We start from the raw sequence: 15,749 nt of genomic DNA on the forward strand, positions 1-15,749 counted from the left end.
CAGGAATTTTAAAAAAGAGCATACAAAATCTCCGGGTTCAGAATGCCCCAGCCAAAGGCCACTAAAGAACAAAGACTGTAGTAAATGTTATTAGCCATAAGACATTCTCTCTGCCAAATGTTATCTGATTCCTTTCCTTCCTCCACTGTCAAAGTTCCTAACTTTTCAACAATGGGAAGTTAAATCCATGTGACTGGAAAGCCAGGTGTCATGAGTACTTACCACAAGTGACGAAATGAACAATGAGTCCGATGATTACTGCAGCAATCACCAGTATTATGACACCCAGGGTAATCTTTCCACACCTTGTGAGTTTAATTTTTGTGTTTGACTCTGTTCTTCTGAATGGAAAGAACAAGAAAGCAAGTGTTAACAGTAGTAAGATATAGAATTCTCTTAGCAATAAACATAAATTTGATGTTAAGTATAAAAGTATATTATTTTTCACTAATTATGGATTCAGTAGACTGCTGAGCTTGGAAGACAACATGTAGAATTAGTGAATATAATAATTGGCCTGCTTATTTTTTAGCACATATGAATAATGACGGTAATACTAAAATCAAAATTCATTTATTCAGCAAATATTTTAGATGGTCTACTATTCATTAAGCACAGTTTTAGAAAAAAGACCTCTTTCCTTATGGAGCTTACATTTTACTGAGTGAAGATAGACAACAAACAAAGAGTATAATTAATAAAATTCATAATTCTCAAAACAATATGAAGTTCTGTAGGAAAAATAGAGTTATGTAAAGAAGATCTAGATGAAATTGCCAAGGGAATAAATGCAGATAAGGAAGAAGACTGAGATGTGGTCAGTGGGGTACTCCCATATGAAGAGATTATAGAGAAGAGGAAGACCCAGCCAAGGAGACAGGAAACAACTGGTGAGAGTAGGAAGGAAACAAAGGGAAAGTGGTGTCCTGGAAGTCAATAGAAGTGTCTCAAGTATGAGGAAGAGAGTCAACTATGTCAGATGTTGCAAATGGGTCAAATAAGATGAGCAAATGAACACGGAAAATGGACTATTGCATTAGCATTCTAGAGGTAATTGCTGACCTTGATGAAAGACATTTTAGGAATGGAAACTCATTAGAGTTGATATGAAAGAGTGGTAAAGGAACTAGAGACAATGACCATTGACCCCTCTTTCGAAGAGTTTGATGAAATGGGAAGTGAAGGAATAAGACTATACCTGATGAAGAAAATGGGATAAAGAGAAGGCTTATTTTATCATGGAAAAATTTAAAGTATACTTGAAAGTAGAGAAAATAGTTTAATGAACCTCCATATGACTATCACATAGATTTAAGAGCTATGAACATTTTGCAACATTTCATGTATTTTTCTATTTTAGAGTAGTTACAGAAAAATATTTCATTATGACATTCACCCCTCAATGTTTTCCCTTTAAAAAGTAAGGATATTTAAAAAATGTGACCATTGTCATACCTAATGAAATAAATAATAATTCCTTAATATCTTCTAATACCAAGTTCATATTCAGTATTTCTACTTATCTTTAAAATGTCTTTTACAATTTTTTATTGTTGAACAAAATTAAATCAAAATCTCCCCATTACATTAGGTTATTATATTTCTTATATCTCTGTTAATCTAGAATGGCTTTTATATTCACTCTCCTTTTGTATTTTTTATGACACTGACTTGAAGATACTGGATCACTTGTCTTATGGAATGTTTTGCCTAACAGATGACCTTTGTTTATTTTTTTCCAAAACACTTTAATTAAATGTTTCATTTTGTGATTTTAACTCACATGCAGTATATGAAATAATCTCTAGAGAAATCCCTTGAACACTTTACCCAGTCTCCCCCAATGGTGACAACTTGTAAAATAATAGTACAATATCACAATCAAGATATTTACATTGACACAGTCAAGATACTTAACATTCCCATCACCACAAGGGTCCCTCATGCTGCCTTTGTATAATCATACCTGATTGGCTCCTGCCTCCTTTCCCTCCTTAACCCCTGAAACCACCGAACTGTTCTCCTTTTCTATAATTTTGTCATTTCAAGAATTAATATAAATGGAATCATATAATATGCAACCTTTTGAATTTTATTTGTTTTCACTTATCAAAATTCTCTGGTGGTCCATTCAAGCAGTTCTATGTTTCAATAGTTCTTTAAAATATTAGACATTTTTGAGAAATAAGTCCTAATATAGATATGTCACATTTTGTTTAATAATTTACTCAGTAAAGGACATGTGGATTGTTTCCACTTTTTGGCTGTTAGGAATAAAGCTGCTATAAAACTTGCTATGTATAAGTTTTTGTGTGGAAATAAATCTTAATTTCCATGGGATAAATGTTCAGAACTGTAATTGCTCAGTCATATGCAAGTTTTATGTTTAATTTTTAAGAAACTCCCAAACTGTTCCTCAGAGTGGCCGTAACATTTTATATTCTTCTGACATGTGTAAGTGACCCAGCTCCTGTGCATCCCTGCCTACATTTTTTGCTATAACAACTTTTTATTTTAAATATTCTGGTAGCTATGAGGAAATATCCTGTGATTTTACTTTTTATGATGTTGAATATCTTTACATGTGCTTATTTGCCGTTTGTATATTCTCTGAAACATCTATGTCTTTTTCCTAATTGGGTTTTCTTTTTTTGTGCTGAGTTTTAAGAATTCTTTATATATATTCTAGATCCTAGTCCTTTGTGGGATTTGTGTTTTGTGAATATTTTCCCCAGTTTGTAGCTTGTCTATTCATTTTCTTAACAGTGTTTCACAGAGAAAAAGTTTTACATTTTGATGAAGTCTGATTTCTCATACAAGTCTTATGGATCATGATTTTGGTGTTGAATCTAAGAGCTCTGCCTAGCCCTAGATAGTTGGCAAAGATATCCTCCTATATTATTTTCCTTAACATTTTGTATGTTTTATTCCACAATCTACTTTAAATTATTTTTTAAAATTAATTTTAACTTTGATCTTAGATAAAAGGCCAAGAAGCAATTAGAATTAATTTTTATATGAGGCAAGATACTTAAGTTGAGATTATTTTTTGTTCCTTTGGCTGTCTTCTTGCTCCAGTACTACTTGCTTAAAAGACCATCTTTCCTCTTTTGAATTGCTTTTGTACCTTTGGCAAAAATCAGTTGGGGATACTTGATATTGTTTCTTGGTTCTCTTCTGTTTCACAGATCAATGTGTCTCACCAGTGCCATACGATCTCCATTATGATAGCTGTATAATAAGTCTTAAAATCAGGGAGACTGATTCCTCCCAATTTATCTTCTTTGTCAAAATTGCTTTTAGTTATATTAATTCCTATGAGTCTCCCCATAAACTTTAAATAATTGTATCTGTATCTAAATAAAAATCTTGCTTAGGTTTTGATAGATATTGCAGTAGAACTATATTAGTTTGCAGATAATTGAAATCTTTACTGTGCTGAATCTTTCAATCCATTATTACAGTATGTCTTTCCATTTTGTTAGGTCTTTGATCTCTTTCATCAGTGTTGCACCCTGCACATAAAGTAAATTCTTAATATTTCTACAGAAATATAATGTCTATGAACTTTTGGGGTCTATAATAAAAAAATTTTAAACACCTGAAAGACATCTCGCTATGTAAAAATTTAGGAGAGAACACTTTCCCAATCTGACCAACTCACTTATTAAATCTAAAATAATGTTTACATGTTTTTAAAGATTTTGTATTTATTTATTTTTAGAGAGGGGGGCAGGGAAGGAGAAAGAGAGGGAGAGAGATATCAATGTATGGTTGCCTTTCTCATGTCCCCCACTGGGGACCTGGCCTGCAACCCTGGCATGTGCCCTGACTGGGATGGAACCAGGGACCCTTTGGTTCACAAGTGGGCACTCAATCCACTGAGCCACATCAGCCAGGGCATGGCTTACATTTTTTGGAAAGAAAACTGACTAATCATACTATAAAACTCAATTTCTTATAGATGAATAAAATATTCTAAAGCAACTTTTTCATACTCATGGGTGCATGTCTCTGTATTTTACTCAACACAATTTGCCATGGGATAAGCCTCAAAAAATGTAATAAATTGAGTATGAATTTTATGTAGTAAACATTTAGAGTATATTTTTCTATTCTTCTCAGCCATGTCCTTCTAATAGATTAAACCATATAAAGACACTGCATTTGTATATGAAAAAATTGAAGGTTGGCAAATTTCATGATAATTCACTTATACACAGATAAACTTCATTTATTGTTTCTCCTTCTTAATTTGTCTATATGGTGATGTAACTAGAATGAGACATACATAACTTTTTGGAAGTAGAAGGAACTTTGCAAATCACCATTCTAGTTTTCTAATTTTAAAGAAGGGAAATTGTAAAATGATATTTTTGCTTTAAGTCATTTCAAATCTAGGAAACATAACATGAATTCTAGGTAGCTATTTCTCCTCTGGTTATTATTAGTATATTTAGGGTTTGGTTTAGAGCTAAGATTAGGGTTTGTTTCTGATCTTTTTTTGAGGGTGATGGCTATGTTTTCAATTTTTTTATTGTTGTTTAGTTACAGTTGTCCCACCTTTTCCCCCATTGCTTTCCCCTGCCCCATCATGCTCCCCACTCCCAGTCAACACCCCCCATTTTCAGTGCCCATGAGTTCTCTATTCATGTTCCTTGACTTGCCCCTTCTCCTTCTTTCCCCTGTTATCCTCCTCCCACAAACCCTCTAAAATTAAATCATATAAGCCACTCTAACTTGCAACACTCACTTATCTGTTAGCCAAAATCTAATATCATTACAGTGACTTATCCATCTTAATTCATAAATGTAAAATTATGGTAATAAATAAAAATTAATTTAAAGGCAGGTGAACTGAGTGTTTATTTCTGTCATTCTCACCTGAGTTTTCTAAGATTATATATGTATATATAATTATATATAATATATACTATATTATATAATAATATATATTCTTCCTACTTTCAAAGTGTTTAATTGATCTGAAGTTTTCTCTGTGTGTATATGTATGTGTGTGTACATGTATATTTCTAATTTTAAAGGAAAATTCAACTTTCTCACTGTTTAGATTGTTTACAATGTTCTTTAAAAACAATTTCAGACATACAAATTCTATTTTTCTTAAAGTGTTATTATGTAAGATGTTGGTGGAAAATAGACTACTTATTATTTAACAGAAATTGAGTCTTAGGAGAGAACTTAAAGGAGGAATAGAAAAACTTGTTTTGATCTTAGCAATTTGCCACGATTTCCTGAAGTATTATATATTTTTATCAAATGTACCCTGAAGCCATTTAGGTAAAATAATGATAAGATAATAATGATATGAAGGATTATTAGGCATGTCAGAAACAGTGGCTTTGATAGTAAGTTCTACTTGAAAATTATTAATTCCTTTAAAGGATGAAACCAGGGTCTGATTTCTCATGTATTGTTTATGGAACAAAAGGAGCACAGCAAGTTAACATGAAGAACATGGAACATATTACTTGGAAGTCAAGATTAAATAGTTTACCAGATTTTTAAAAAATGAAATCAAAATGATTAATAGGAACTTCATTTGATGAAAAAGATTTCAGAGGTTCTCTTATAGCTGACTAAACTAAATATTGAGGTGAATGTGTAAAATGGCTGATTGTTCAAACTGTTTATCAGGAAGGTACATTCGGCTCAATATTATACTCTACTTGGAGGGTAGTTGTTGGCAAGATATGAAAATCAGAAAAGTCATCTAAAATTTTTATTAAAAATGTATGTTAAGCTCAAAAGGTTTATCAAGGCCTGTGTTTCCCAGGAAAGACTGTAATATATATGTGAACATTTATGTTTGTGAGCAAGTTTGATCACATTAAGAATCAAAAGATAAACATTATTTGCACATCTTTGTGTGCTATGTAATCAGTCAACACATTTCTTTGACTTTCAGGCAATTCCTATCTGACCATATGGCACTGCTAGTGGAAAGCCGTTTTCAACTACGGGGTTAAATCATGCCACTAAAAATGTATAGCAGTGCAGTGTTGCAATGTTTCAGTAATAAAAATTAGGACCTAAACTTCCTGTAGGTAAAACAGCATGTTATGAACACAAACATTGTCTCTATATCAACATACATTGTGAGAAATTGATGTAACTACCTTGTAATCTTTACATTTTCTAAGTGAAATTATCTTTTTAAAAGTAAATTCCCCCAGTTTTACTTCAGCAATTTCAGCAATTATACATATACTTTCATGAATGGTCCAATTGTGATGGTAAGATTTTTCACAAAAAATTCACAAAACAAATTTTAATGATTAAAATTTATCAGTCTTACTCATTTTTGTTTTTCCTTTGTGATTTATATTACTCTCATTTTCATAAAAATAGTTGAGAGTGTAATCTTGTTTTTAAGAACTTTAAAATACAAACAAAGCAACATTAATTTTGTCACTTCAGAAAGTTGACCCGAGAATCAACAGCTGGCCATCCTGCAGCCCAGCCCTTCTTCCCTTAAGCCTACCTGTTCTGCAGGGGAGTCCATGCCAGCTTCCTCCTCGGAGTTTGCTCCTCTGCCATCTTCTCCTCGAGTGCTGTGCTGCACAGTCATTCTCCATCTATTTAGCTTACAAGATCCTGTGACTTTTATGTGTTTTATGATAATATTATAATAATAATACTTAGCAGTTACACAACTTTTCATCTTCAAAGTGCTTTCTGAACACTTGCTAATTAATTTTACATTAGTAAAACATGAGCTGTATAGGTGCTGCTCCATAAGTAATAAATAATCACATGACCCAAGTGGAGGCAAAATTTAAAACTCTCAGTTATGAGTGAGTAAGCAATAGGGCCACTGGGTTGGAGAAGGACAGTGAGCCTTTACCCAGATTTTGTATTTTGTGAATCTGGAGGTGAGCAACTGCTCTTCTCACTCCTTTGAATCCACTTCCAAAAACACTGGCAGTTTCATTATTACTTTTTTTTTGGTGGAAGGCCCGTGGCTGTCCAAGCTCTAACCCTCCATTAGGATATGAATGCTCTCCAACTCATAATGCTCTTGTCTCTTTCAACCCCTATATCATCTTTTGATGAATTCCTTTCTGAAATTTTTACAGTGACCCTAATACTAGTGCTCATCAAAGAATTTTATATTCCCTGAAATCCAAAGGATGTTGATTTTTTATTACAAAATATAAAGGTTTAACTAGTAATTTTCCAAAGTTTTGGATAGCAGTATGGGTCTTGGCAGCCAATTTAGATACTGGTGTGAAGACTAGATAGGACACAGCATAATGTTTAGATTGCCATGTGATTAAAATAATTGTGACTCGCTATGTGAATCAAGTTATGCTGGAGGAGAAAGATTCCTTGGGTAATAGTTTTTGTTAAAGAGACTCAACCTTATTATATGATCAAGTAGAATCATTATTCCACCTAGGCAATCTCCTTTCTTCCCAAAACATGTGAAAGAAAAGACAATCAGAAAAAATACTTGCACTAAAACTAAAAAGAATCACAATGGCATTTCTTGTATTAGTTATTAATAAGACCCTGATCAGATATATTTACATGCTTAAAAAAACTTCCATTTTAATTATATTTATTTGAGCATTCTAGGCTGTATGCTTTTACCCTGTCTTCAAAATATCTAGTTTGTTCTCACTCTCATTTGTCTGTGTAAATCCTACTTAGCCTTCAAGGTTAGATCAGTCCTTCCTTTTTCCATGTGACCTTCTCAATATGTATTGTTGTACCATCTGAGGCTCACAAATTCGTGGGATCTTCCACCAAAATCTATACAGAGTTCAGGGTACATAAGACCAGGGATAAAATAGTAAAATTCCTATGTTATTGTCTTACAATGGTCTTTGGTGATCAAGAAACAAAATATTTTAATACAGGATTGACTAATTCTAAGTCAAAGAAGTGTGTTGACTGATTACATAGCACACAAAGATGTGCAAATAATGTTTATCTAAACCTTTTTCCTTCACTGATAAAAATTTTTGTTGGATAAATAATCTGTGGGACATCCAGACAATGGAATATGACTCAGCACTAAAAAAAACAAATGAACTATCAAGCCATGAAAAGACATGGAAGGAACTTAAATGCATATTACTGACTGAAAGAAGCCAATCTGAAAAGGCTATATACTATATAATTCCAACTATATGACATTCTGGAAAAGGCAAAACTATGGACACAGTAAAATTATCAGTGGTTGCCAGAAGATAGGGTAGCGGTAAGAGGAATGAAATGCACGAATCACAGAGGGCTGTGGAAATAGTCTGTATGATACTATAATGATTGATACATGTCATTATATATTTGTTCTCACTCATAGAATGTAGAAAACCAGGAATGAACAATAAATTAAACTATGGACTAGGGGTGATTATGATGTGTCCATGTAGGTTCATTAATGGTAACAAATGGGACACTCCGGTGAACAAAGTTGATAATGGGCATGTGTGGGGCAGGAAGTATATGGGAAATTTGTGTCCCATTCTCTCAATTTTGTTGTGAACCTAAATCTTCTTTTAAAAATAAAGTCTTTAGCCTTTGCTGGTGTGCCTCAGTGGTTGAATGCTGGTCAGTGAATCAAAGGGTCACTGGTTTGATTGCCAGTCAGGGCACATGTCTGGGTTGTGGGCCAGGTCCCCAGCTGGGGAGGGGGTGCTCAAGAGGCAACCATGCATCAATGTTTCTCTCCCTCTCTTTCTCCCTCCATTCCCCTCTCTAAAAAATAATAAATAAAATCTTTTAAAGATAAATAAAAAAATAAGTCTTTATAAAAATGTGTTGCATACCTACTATGGCTTTGGCACTATGTTAATTATTGAATTACAAGTTATAATCTTACAATAAAGACAGTCAAATAAACTGGTGTTTAATACATAAGATAAACCATAGGTGGAACATTCATGGAGTGCTATGTGAACATGGAAGCGAAACCAAATCCCACTGTTGTGGGAGGGAGTCAGAGAGGAGTACTCAGAGGATGTGATATCTGACTCAAGACCTGAAGGTGAACAGGAATATAATATTTCCACAGGTGAGAGTAATTAATCAATCAGCCCTGTAAAAAACTGTTGGGAACCGCCCTGACTGGTATCAGAGGCTGAAACCCCCGCCTAGCTAAGGCTAAGGGAACTGTAAGCCAGCAAGGAGACAAAAGCTTATCTTCCTGGCAGGAATGCTGCTTCTGCTGCTTTATTCATAACTGAACCCCAAAAAGCTTGGTCGGTTAGCCAAAGACGGGTAAGATTCCCCATGGGGGGAACGACCTAAGCCAGGCACGATCACTTTGGGAGGCCCCCCAAAAGAAGGACTTGGGGGGCTGCAGCAAAAGGGGGTGATGGACCCTCGCTCCTTGGCTCTGACATAGCCTGAGTTCTCAGAGTCTGGGAGAAAATCTCCTTATCTCTTGGTTGCCTTAGTTCCCTTGCTCCACCTAAGCCTGAAACAATGACAGGGTAGTACAGCTCGGTACTGAGAAGTGCGGATTCCCGGGGTGATCAGGCCTAAGAAAGAACATGTAAATTACTGTGAAACCTTCTTTGTTTAGAATGCTCTCAGTTGAATGAGAAGGGTCTTAGGAGGAAGTTATTTTGTTCCTCAGTCTTACAGCTCTTTGACCCCCCAACTCAATAGACCGGCAGAGTTCTTTGTTTTCTATAGTTCCTTACTTCCCCCTAATGAGTACTGTACTTTGCCTGAATTATTATGCAAAATGAGCCTAATAAAAGCAGGTATGGACGGTAAATCAGCGCGCTCCCCACTAGGGGGGGTGGCCATTTTGTCCCTACTTCCCCACAGAAACTAGTTTGTCTCTGTGCATGTGTCGTTTTTTCGCGCGTGTTTATCGTCGAGCCATCCACAGTGTTCCGTGGTCACTGCTGGCCGGTGACCCACACGCAACAAAAAACAAGGGAGAGCATTGTAATTTTGGGTGATTGAAAATTACCCCCATGAAATTTGACCAAGCTATAGAGGGTACAGGAGTGTGCATATGTATATGTGTGTATAGGGAGGAGAAGCTGATGGAAGATGAGGGGGGAAATAAATGCAGTGCTAATGAAGAGTTTAAATATGGTTAGATTGACATGTGGTGAAAATAATCCTGACTGGCTATGTGAAAAAGAGACTGGATTATGGAGGTGGAAGGAAACAGCCTTTTACTCATCCATGTGGAAGGGCTTTGGATTAAGGCAGTGAGATTTCTAGACTCAGATAAGACTTGATAGCACTTAATGATTGATTGGATGTGGGGGTTATGGATTTGAGGAGTCAAAAACAACATTGATGAATGCTTTTATGAATGTATAATTTTGACAAAGGCACGTATGATACCTTGGTGTACAATACAGCAAACAATGAGTTGTGTGATAGTGGCTCACTTCCCAGAATGTTAAACAACTTTATCTAAGTAGTGTTGATAATTGGCCCTTTGCATCATGAATCCAACCACCCTTGGGTTGCAAACAATATAGCTGACCCTTGAAAACACAAGCTTGAACTGTGTGGGTCCAAATACGCATGGATCTTTTTCACTGGATCTTTTGGCCCTTTGTATCTGCAGGTTTGATGACCATAGATTCAACCAACTGCAGACAGGAAACGGATTTTTGCTTTCACAAATGGAGTTTCCCAAGCATGACTGATTGAGTCAATAGACCCAAAGCCTGACTGTAGTTCAGTTCTGGGGAGCCAAAAGTTTTATGTGAATTTTCCATTGTTCTGGGGTTGGCACCACTAACTCCCCTAACTCCATCTTGTTTAAGGGTTAACTGTATTTCAATTCACAGTTAGGAATCTATAGTTGGGCATTCAAAAATATTGTTTTAGATTCTTGATTGGTTGAATCTGCAGATGAGAAACCTGAAGATATGATGGGTCAAATGTATTGAAAAAAATCTGTGTATAAGCTGGGCTGTTCAGTTCAAATCCTTGTTCTATATTTTACTTTTATTTTCTTCATTTGCATATTATAACTCTAAGTATACACTTTAAAAGCTATCACTAAAAATCAAGCAACCAACCATTGGCTTAAAGTGAGAAAAGTTTAAAAACTAATTTTTAAATGAATATTAACTGATGCATTGAAATATAAACTATGGTACATCTCTGCTACGTACAATTCCACTGTGTAAATGTACCATAGTTATTTTTTCTAATCAACAAAATGAACAAGCAAGCAAAATATAACCAGAGACATTGAAATTGAGAACAGGCTGACAGTGACCACAGGGGAGAGGGGAGGGGATAATGGGGGAAAAGGGTGAAGGGTTTGCAGGAACAATTATAAAGGACACATGGACAATAACAAGGGGGGGTGGAGACTGAGGAAGGAGGTGGGGAGGGCTTAGGGCTGGAGGTTTGGGGGGAAAGGCAGATAACTGTAGTTGAATAACAATTAAAAATAAATTTAAAAATAAGCATTTAATAAAAAAGAAAGAAATATAAACTAAATGAAATCTAAAAGCCTTTGATAATTATCATGAAACAAAATAAAATGACATTAAAATTTAATGTGAATAAACCCTAATACAAAATTGTTTTATATGTTGTTGAGAGGATAGGACCGGAGGTTGACTCACAAGCTGGACTCCAGCAATCAGAGGCTCCTCACCTCCGCCCCTGTCCTTGAAATGTAAGTTCTGCCCACCATTCCCGTGGTGGGAGCCATCTTCAAGGGTGTGACCTTGAGAGCATCTGAATTGAATACGTGACTGAACTTAGTTAAGGTACAAATTTTTAAGATTCTAGCAGGTGGGTGTGGAGATTTGATATTACTGCTGCTCAAACCAAGCCTTGTAAGTTCCCTTATTAAACTTGCCTCCTACAAATCTAGAGTTATTTCTGCCTTTCTTTCATCCCTCCTTGCCCTCTGTGTACAGGGGCCAAGTTATGAACCAACAGTTATGATTATAAACCAAGTAAAATTTTAAATATATATTTAGATGTGAACTGGAGGAAAATATGAGAAAGTAAAACTTGATTATTGTTGGTTATTGGCAGTGTCACTGATATTTTTAAAGCTTTTAATTCCTTCCCAATTATCATAACATTGCCTACACAATTCATTCTTTCAAAATGAAGAAACTTTTTTTGGCTTATTCATTTAAAGTCACTTTTAATATTTCACATGCAAATTTGAAATAGATCTCTTTTAAAAGTATAAAATATATGCTATGTACTTTTCTATCCAGTTTTCAAGTAGAAAACATGAAACAAAGAGAAATTTTGTAAAACCACAAAGGCTAAAACATAAATATATTTGAATGTTTAAAAAGGCACTTTCAAAATAAGAAATTTCATTTGTTTTCAAACATAAGAGCTATTTTAGAGTACATTGTTCAATGTAAAATATTTTATTTAGAATACCAATGAGTTAGTTTAAAACTACACGAAATTCATAACTTGAGAAACAGTATTATGGACTTTCTTAATGAGTATCTATGTGTATATTCATTGATAATTCATACTTTGTTTTTGTAAAAATTTTCTAACTCATAAAAACAATTGTATTGGTATTGGTTAAATTCTCTAACCTGAGAATACTTTCTTTAATTTTTTTGGTTAATGTGCATAAGATTGTTTTTATGAATATATGCATGTATGTTTTATATATATATGTATTATATATACATATGTAATACATATGTATTAAATTCCATAATTGTATGTGTTTGATAGCACTTGTGTCTCTGTGTGTTTGTATATCTCTGTATTACCTATCTGACCCATTCGCACTGCAACCTTTAATAACAAATGTTGTACGCTGGAAAAGTTTTTAAAAGAAAGTTTAGTAAAGTTTCTTTAGTAAAGTTTAGTAAAGTAAATGCGTTCTAGATTTTTTCCAAGTGTATTTTAATTTTGGAAGTCATAATAAAAAATGACTGCATATAAGATGAAATTTTCTGTGGCTGAAATCTTCATCTATTGTAGAAAAAAATTTAATTTTCCTTCCAAGGTCATTACAATGTTTTAAAAATTTTAAGTATATTTTATTGATTATGCTATTACAGTTGTCCCATTTTTTTCTCCCCGTATCCCCCTTTGCCCTTTACCTTCCTCCCACCAGCATTCCATACCACCCCACCTTAGTCCATGTCAATGTGTTGCACATATAAGTTCTTTGGCTTCTCCATTTCTTATACTGTTCTTAACCTCCCCCTTTCTATTTTGTACCTACCATTTATGCTTTTTATTTCTGTACCTTTTTCCCCATTCTCCTCCCTCCCCCTCCCCGCTGATAACCTTCCATGTGATCTCCATTTCTGTGATTTTGTTCCTGTTCTAGTTGTTTGCTTAGTTTGTTTTTGTTTTTTAGGTTCATTTGTTGATACTTGTGAGTTCGTTGTCATTTTACTGTTGATGGTTTTGACCTTCTTCTTAGATAATGTTAAATGTCCCTTTAACATTTCATATAATAAGGGCTTGGTGATGATGAAATCCTTTAACTTGACCTTATCTGGGAAGCACTTTATCTGCCCTTCCATTCTAAATGATAGCTTTGCTGCAGAGAGTAATCTTGGATGTAGGTCCTTTCTTTTCATGACTTTGAATACTTCTTTCCAGTGTCTTCTTTCCTGTAAGATTTCTTTTGAGAAAGCAGCTGATAAGTTATGGGAACTCCTTTGTAGATAGCTCTCTTCTTTTCTCTTGCTGCTTTTAAGATTCTCTCTTTATCTTTAATCTTGGGTGATTTAATTATAATGTGCCTTGGTGTGTTCCTCTTTGGGTTCAATTTCTTTGGGACTCTCTGAGCTTCCTGGACTTCCTAAAAGTCTATTTCCTCTGTCAGATTAGGGAAGTTCTCCTTTATTATTTTTTTTCAAATAATTTTTCAACTTCTTGCTCTTCCTCTTCTCCTTCTCGCAACCCTATGGTTTGGATGTTGGAATGCTTAAAGTTGTCCCAGAGCTTCCTAAGCTTTGCCTCATTTTTTTGATTTCTTGTTTCTTCATTCGGTTCTGGTTGAACGTTTATTTCCTCCTTTGGTTCCTAATTGTTGATTTGAGTCTGGGTTTCCTTCCCTTCACTGTTGGATCCCTATATATTTTGCTTAATTTCACTTTGCATAGCCTTCACTTCTGAATCAGCACCAGAAGGGCCCAATTTGCTTCTGGATAGTGGGACTGAAAGTGGGGTGAGAGCCAAGCAAGAAACATTGTTCCTTCCATGACTCCTCCCCCACATATAATACCACAATGCAGTGACATGGGTTGCTCTGCCCTGGTGAATACCTAAGGCCCTGCCCCTTACAACATAACAGGGGTGCCAAGATAAAGAAATATGGCCCAAGTGGAAGAACAGAAAAAGATCAAAACTTCAGAAAAAGAACTAAATGACGAGGAGATAGCCAACCTATCAGATGCAGTGGTAATCAGGATGCTCATAGAAACATTTGGGTATAGACATTATTACAATTTTTAAACTTTTGTTTATTCATTCATTCAGCAAACATTCATTACACATCTTTTATCTGTTATGCATCATGATGGGAATTCTAAGATAAAAGTCAACTACATTAGAAAATTTAAATCCTTTAAGGATTTTATGAGACGGTTTTATGCATGTGTTGTACGGTTGTGTACATTTCATGAGAAAGCTGTGATATAAGTGCATCATTAGGTTAACTGCTATATATTTCTTGTCTTCTGAATCACAATGATTATAGCATTCAATATTGTTGACTTCCATAAGAAGTCAACCTACAAACACACATACAAACACACATACATAACCTACAAACACACACACACATAAATCTTGCTTTCTTAAATGTTAAAAACTTACCTGAACAATTAAAATATAATATGCAAAATGTAGGATTCCATTAAACTTTTCCATATGCATGTAAGTAATTTAAAATGTATATTTGTTTTTCAGTAAATATTCTTTTAATTGGTAGATAATTTCAAGTTGGCTTGAGGCAAACATTATCATGATGACTATTCTCATCTTCTATGTTTGAGTTCCAGTTTCTCCAGTTTCTTTTCCTCACAGAGCTGTTTTATTTTTTTTACTATTAAATTATTTAATTTTAAAAATTTTTACTTTTAAAATTTAAGAACATTTTACAGGAGCATAGCAAATCTCACTTTTTGGGAGAGGTAGATTTTAAGAATCTCTCTAACTAGAAAAATCTTTCTTATGAATAATTCTTATTTTCTAATTTTTAAAAATGTTTGCCATTGAGGAGAGTCTTACAATTACATGTCTTTTAACTAGTATATGTCCCCCAGATTATAAAGAATTACAAAGAAACAAAAGTCACAGTTGCCTCTGGGTACCTAGAATTAGTGAAATAAAAAGGAATCTTCATTTTAATTTCATACTATGGGCAATTATTACTGTAAAATTAAGGGCATTTCATGTTGTAATCAAAGTTTCATGAGCCAGGCAGGTTTGGAAAAAAATGAAGTTATAGGCAGTTTTTATAAAACAAGTTTGACAAGTCTTCTCAAAAGAAAGGTTTTAGAGAAAGGATTGTAAAAAGCTTCAGAATTTTAGATGAACAGGACTTGTTTTGGGTTTTGTTGTTGTTGTTGTTCTGTTAAGAGCTACAAATCAAACTGGGATATATTTATTTCTTTACCAGAAAAATATAATTATGCAAACCATAAAATCTGTAGAATGATTTAAAAGTTTTTTAACTGGTCCAAGTAGGTGGTATAAGCACATCTTTGGAGCTTGTATTGTTTTTTTACAATACTATTTATATTGCTAATGATTTTGACAGTTCACTCAAA

At 34.3% G+C, this 15,749-nt stretch overlaps 1 protein-coding gene across 1 annotated transcript in view; it reads right to left on the reverse strand.

Annotated features, from left to right (window-relative positions):
- Positions 1-6,592, reverse strand: part of LOC123815635 (transmembrane protease serine 11C-like) — a 56,161-nt gene extending 49,569 nt beyond the window's left edge. The window contains exons 1-3 of the mRNA XM_045834039.1: positions 6,506-6,592; positions 3,463-3,515; positions 223-341 (exon numbers count right to left, since the gene is read on the reverse strand). Coding sequence (XP_045689995.1) covers positions 223-341; positions 3,463-3,515; positions 6,506-6,592 — 259 coding nt within the window. The remainder of the gene's footprint in view (positions 1-222; positions 342-3,462; positions 3,516-6,505) is intronic.
- Between the last annotated feature and the right edge of the window lie 9,157 nt (positions 6,593-15,749).

Source organism: Phyllostomus hastatus, unplaced genomic scaffold (assembly GCF_019186645.2).
Source record: "Phyllostomus hastatus isolate PE091 unplaced genomic scaffold, TTU_PhHast_1.1 phas_contig_196, whole genome shotgun sequence".
Classification (NCBI taxonomy): domain Eukaryota; kingdom Metazoa; phylum Chordata; class Mammalia; order Chiroptera; family Phyllostomidae; genus Phyllostomus; species Phyllostomus hastatus.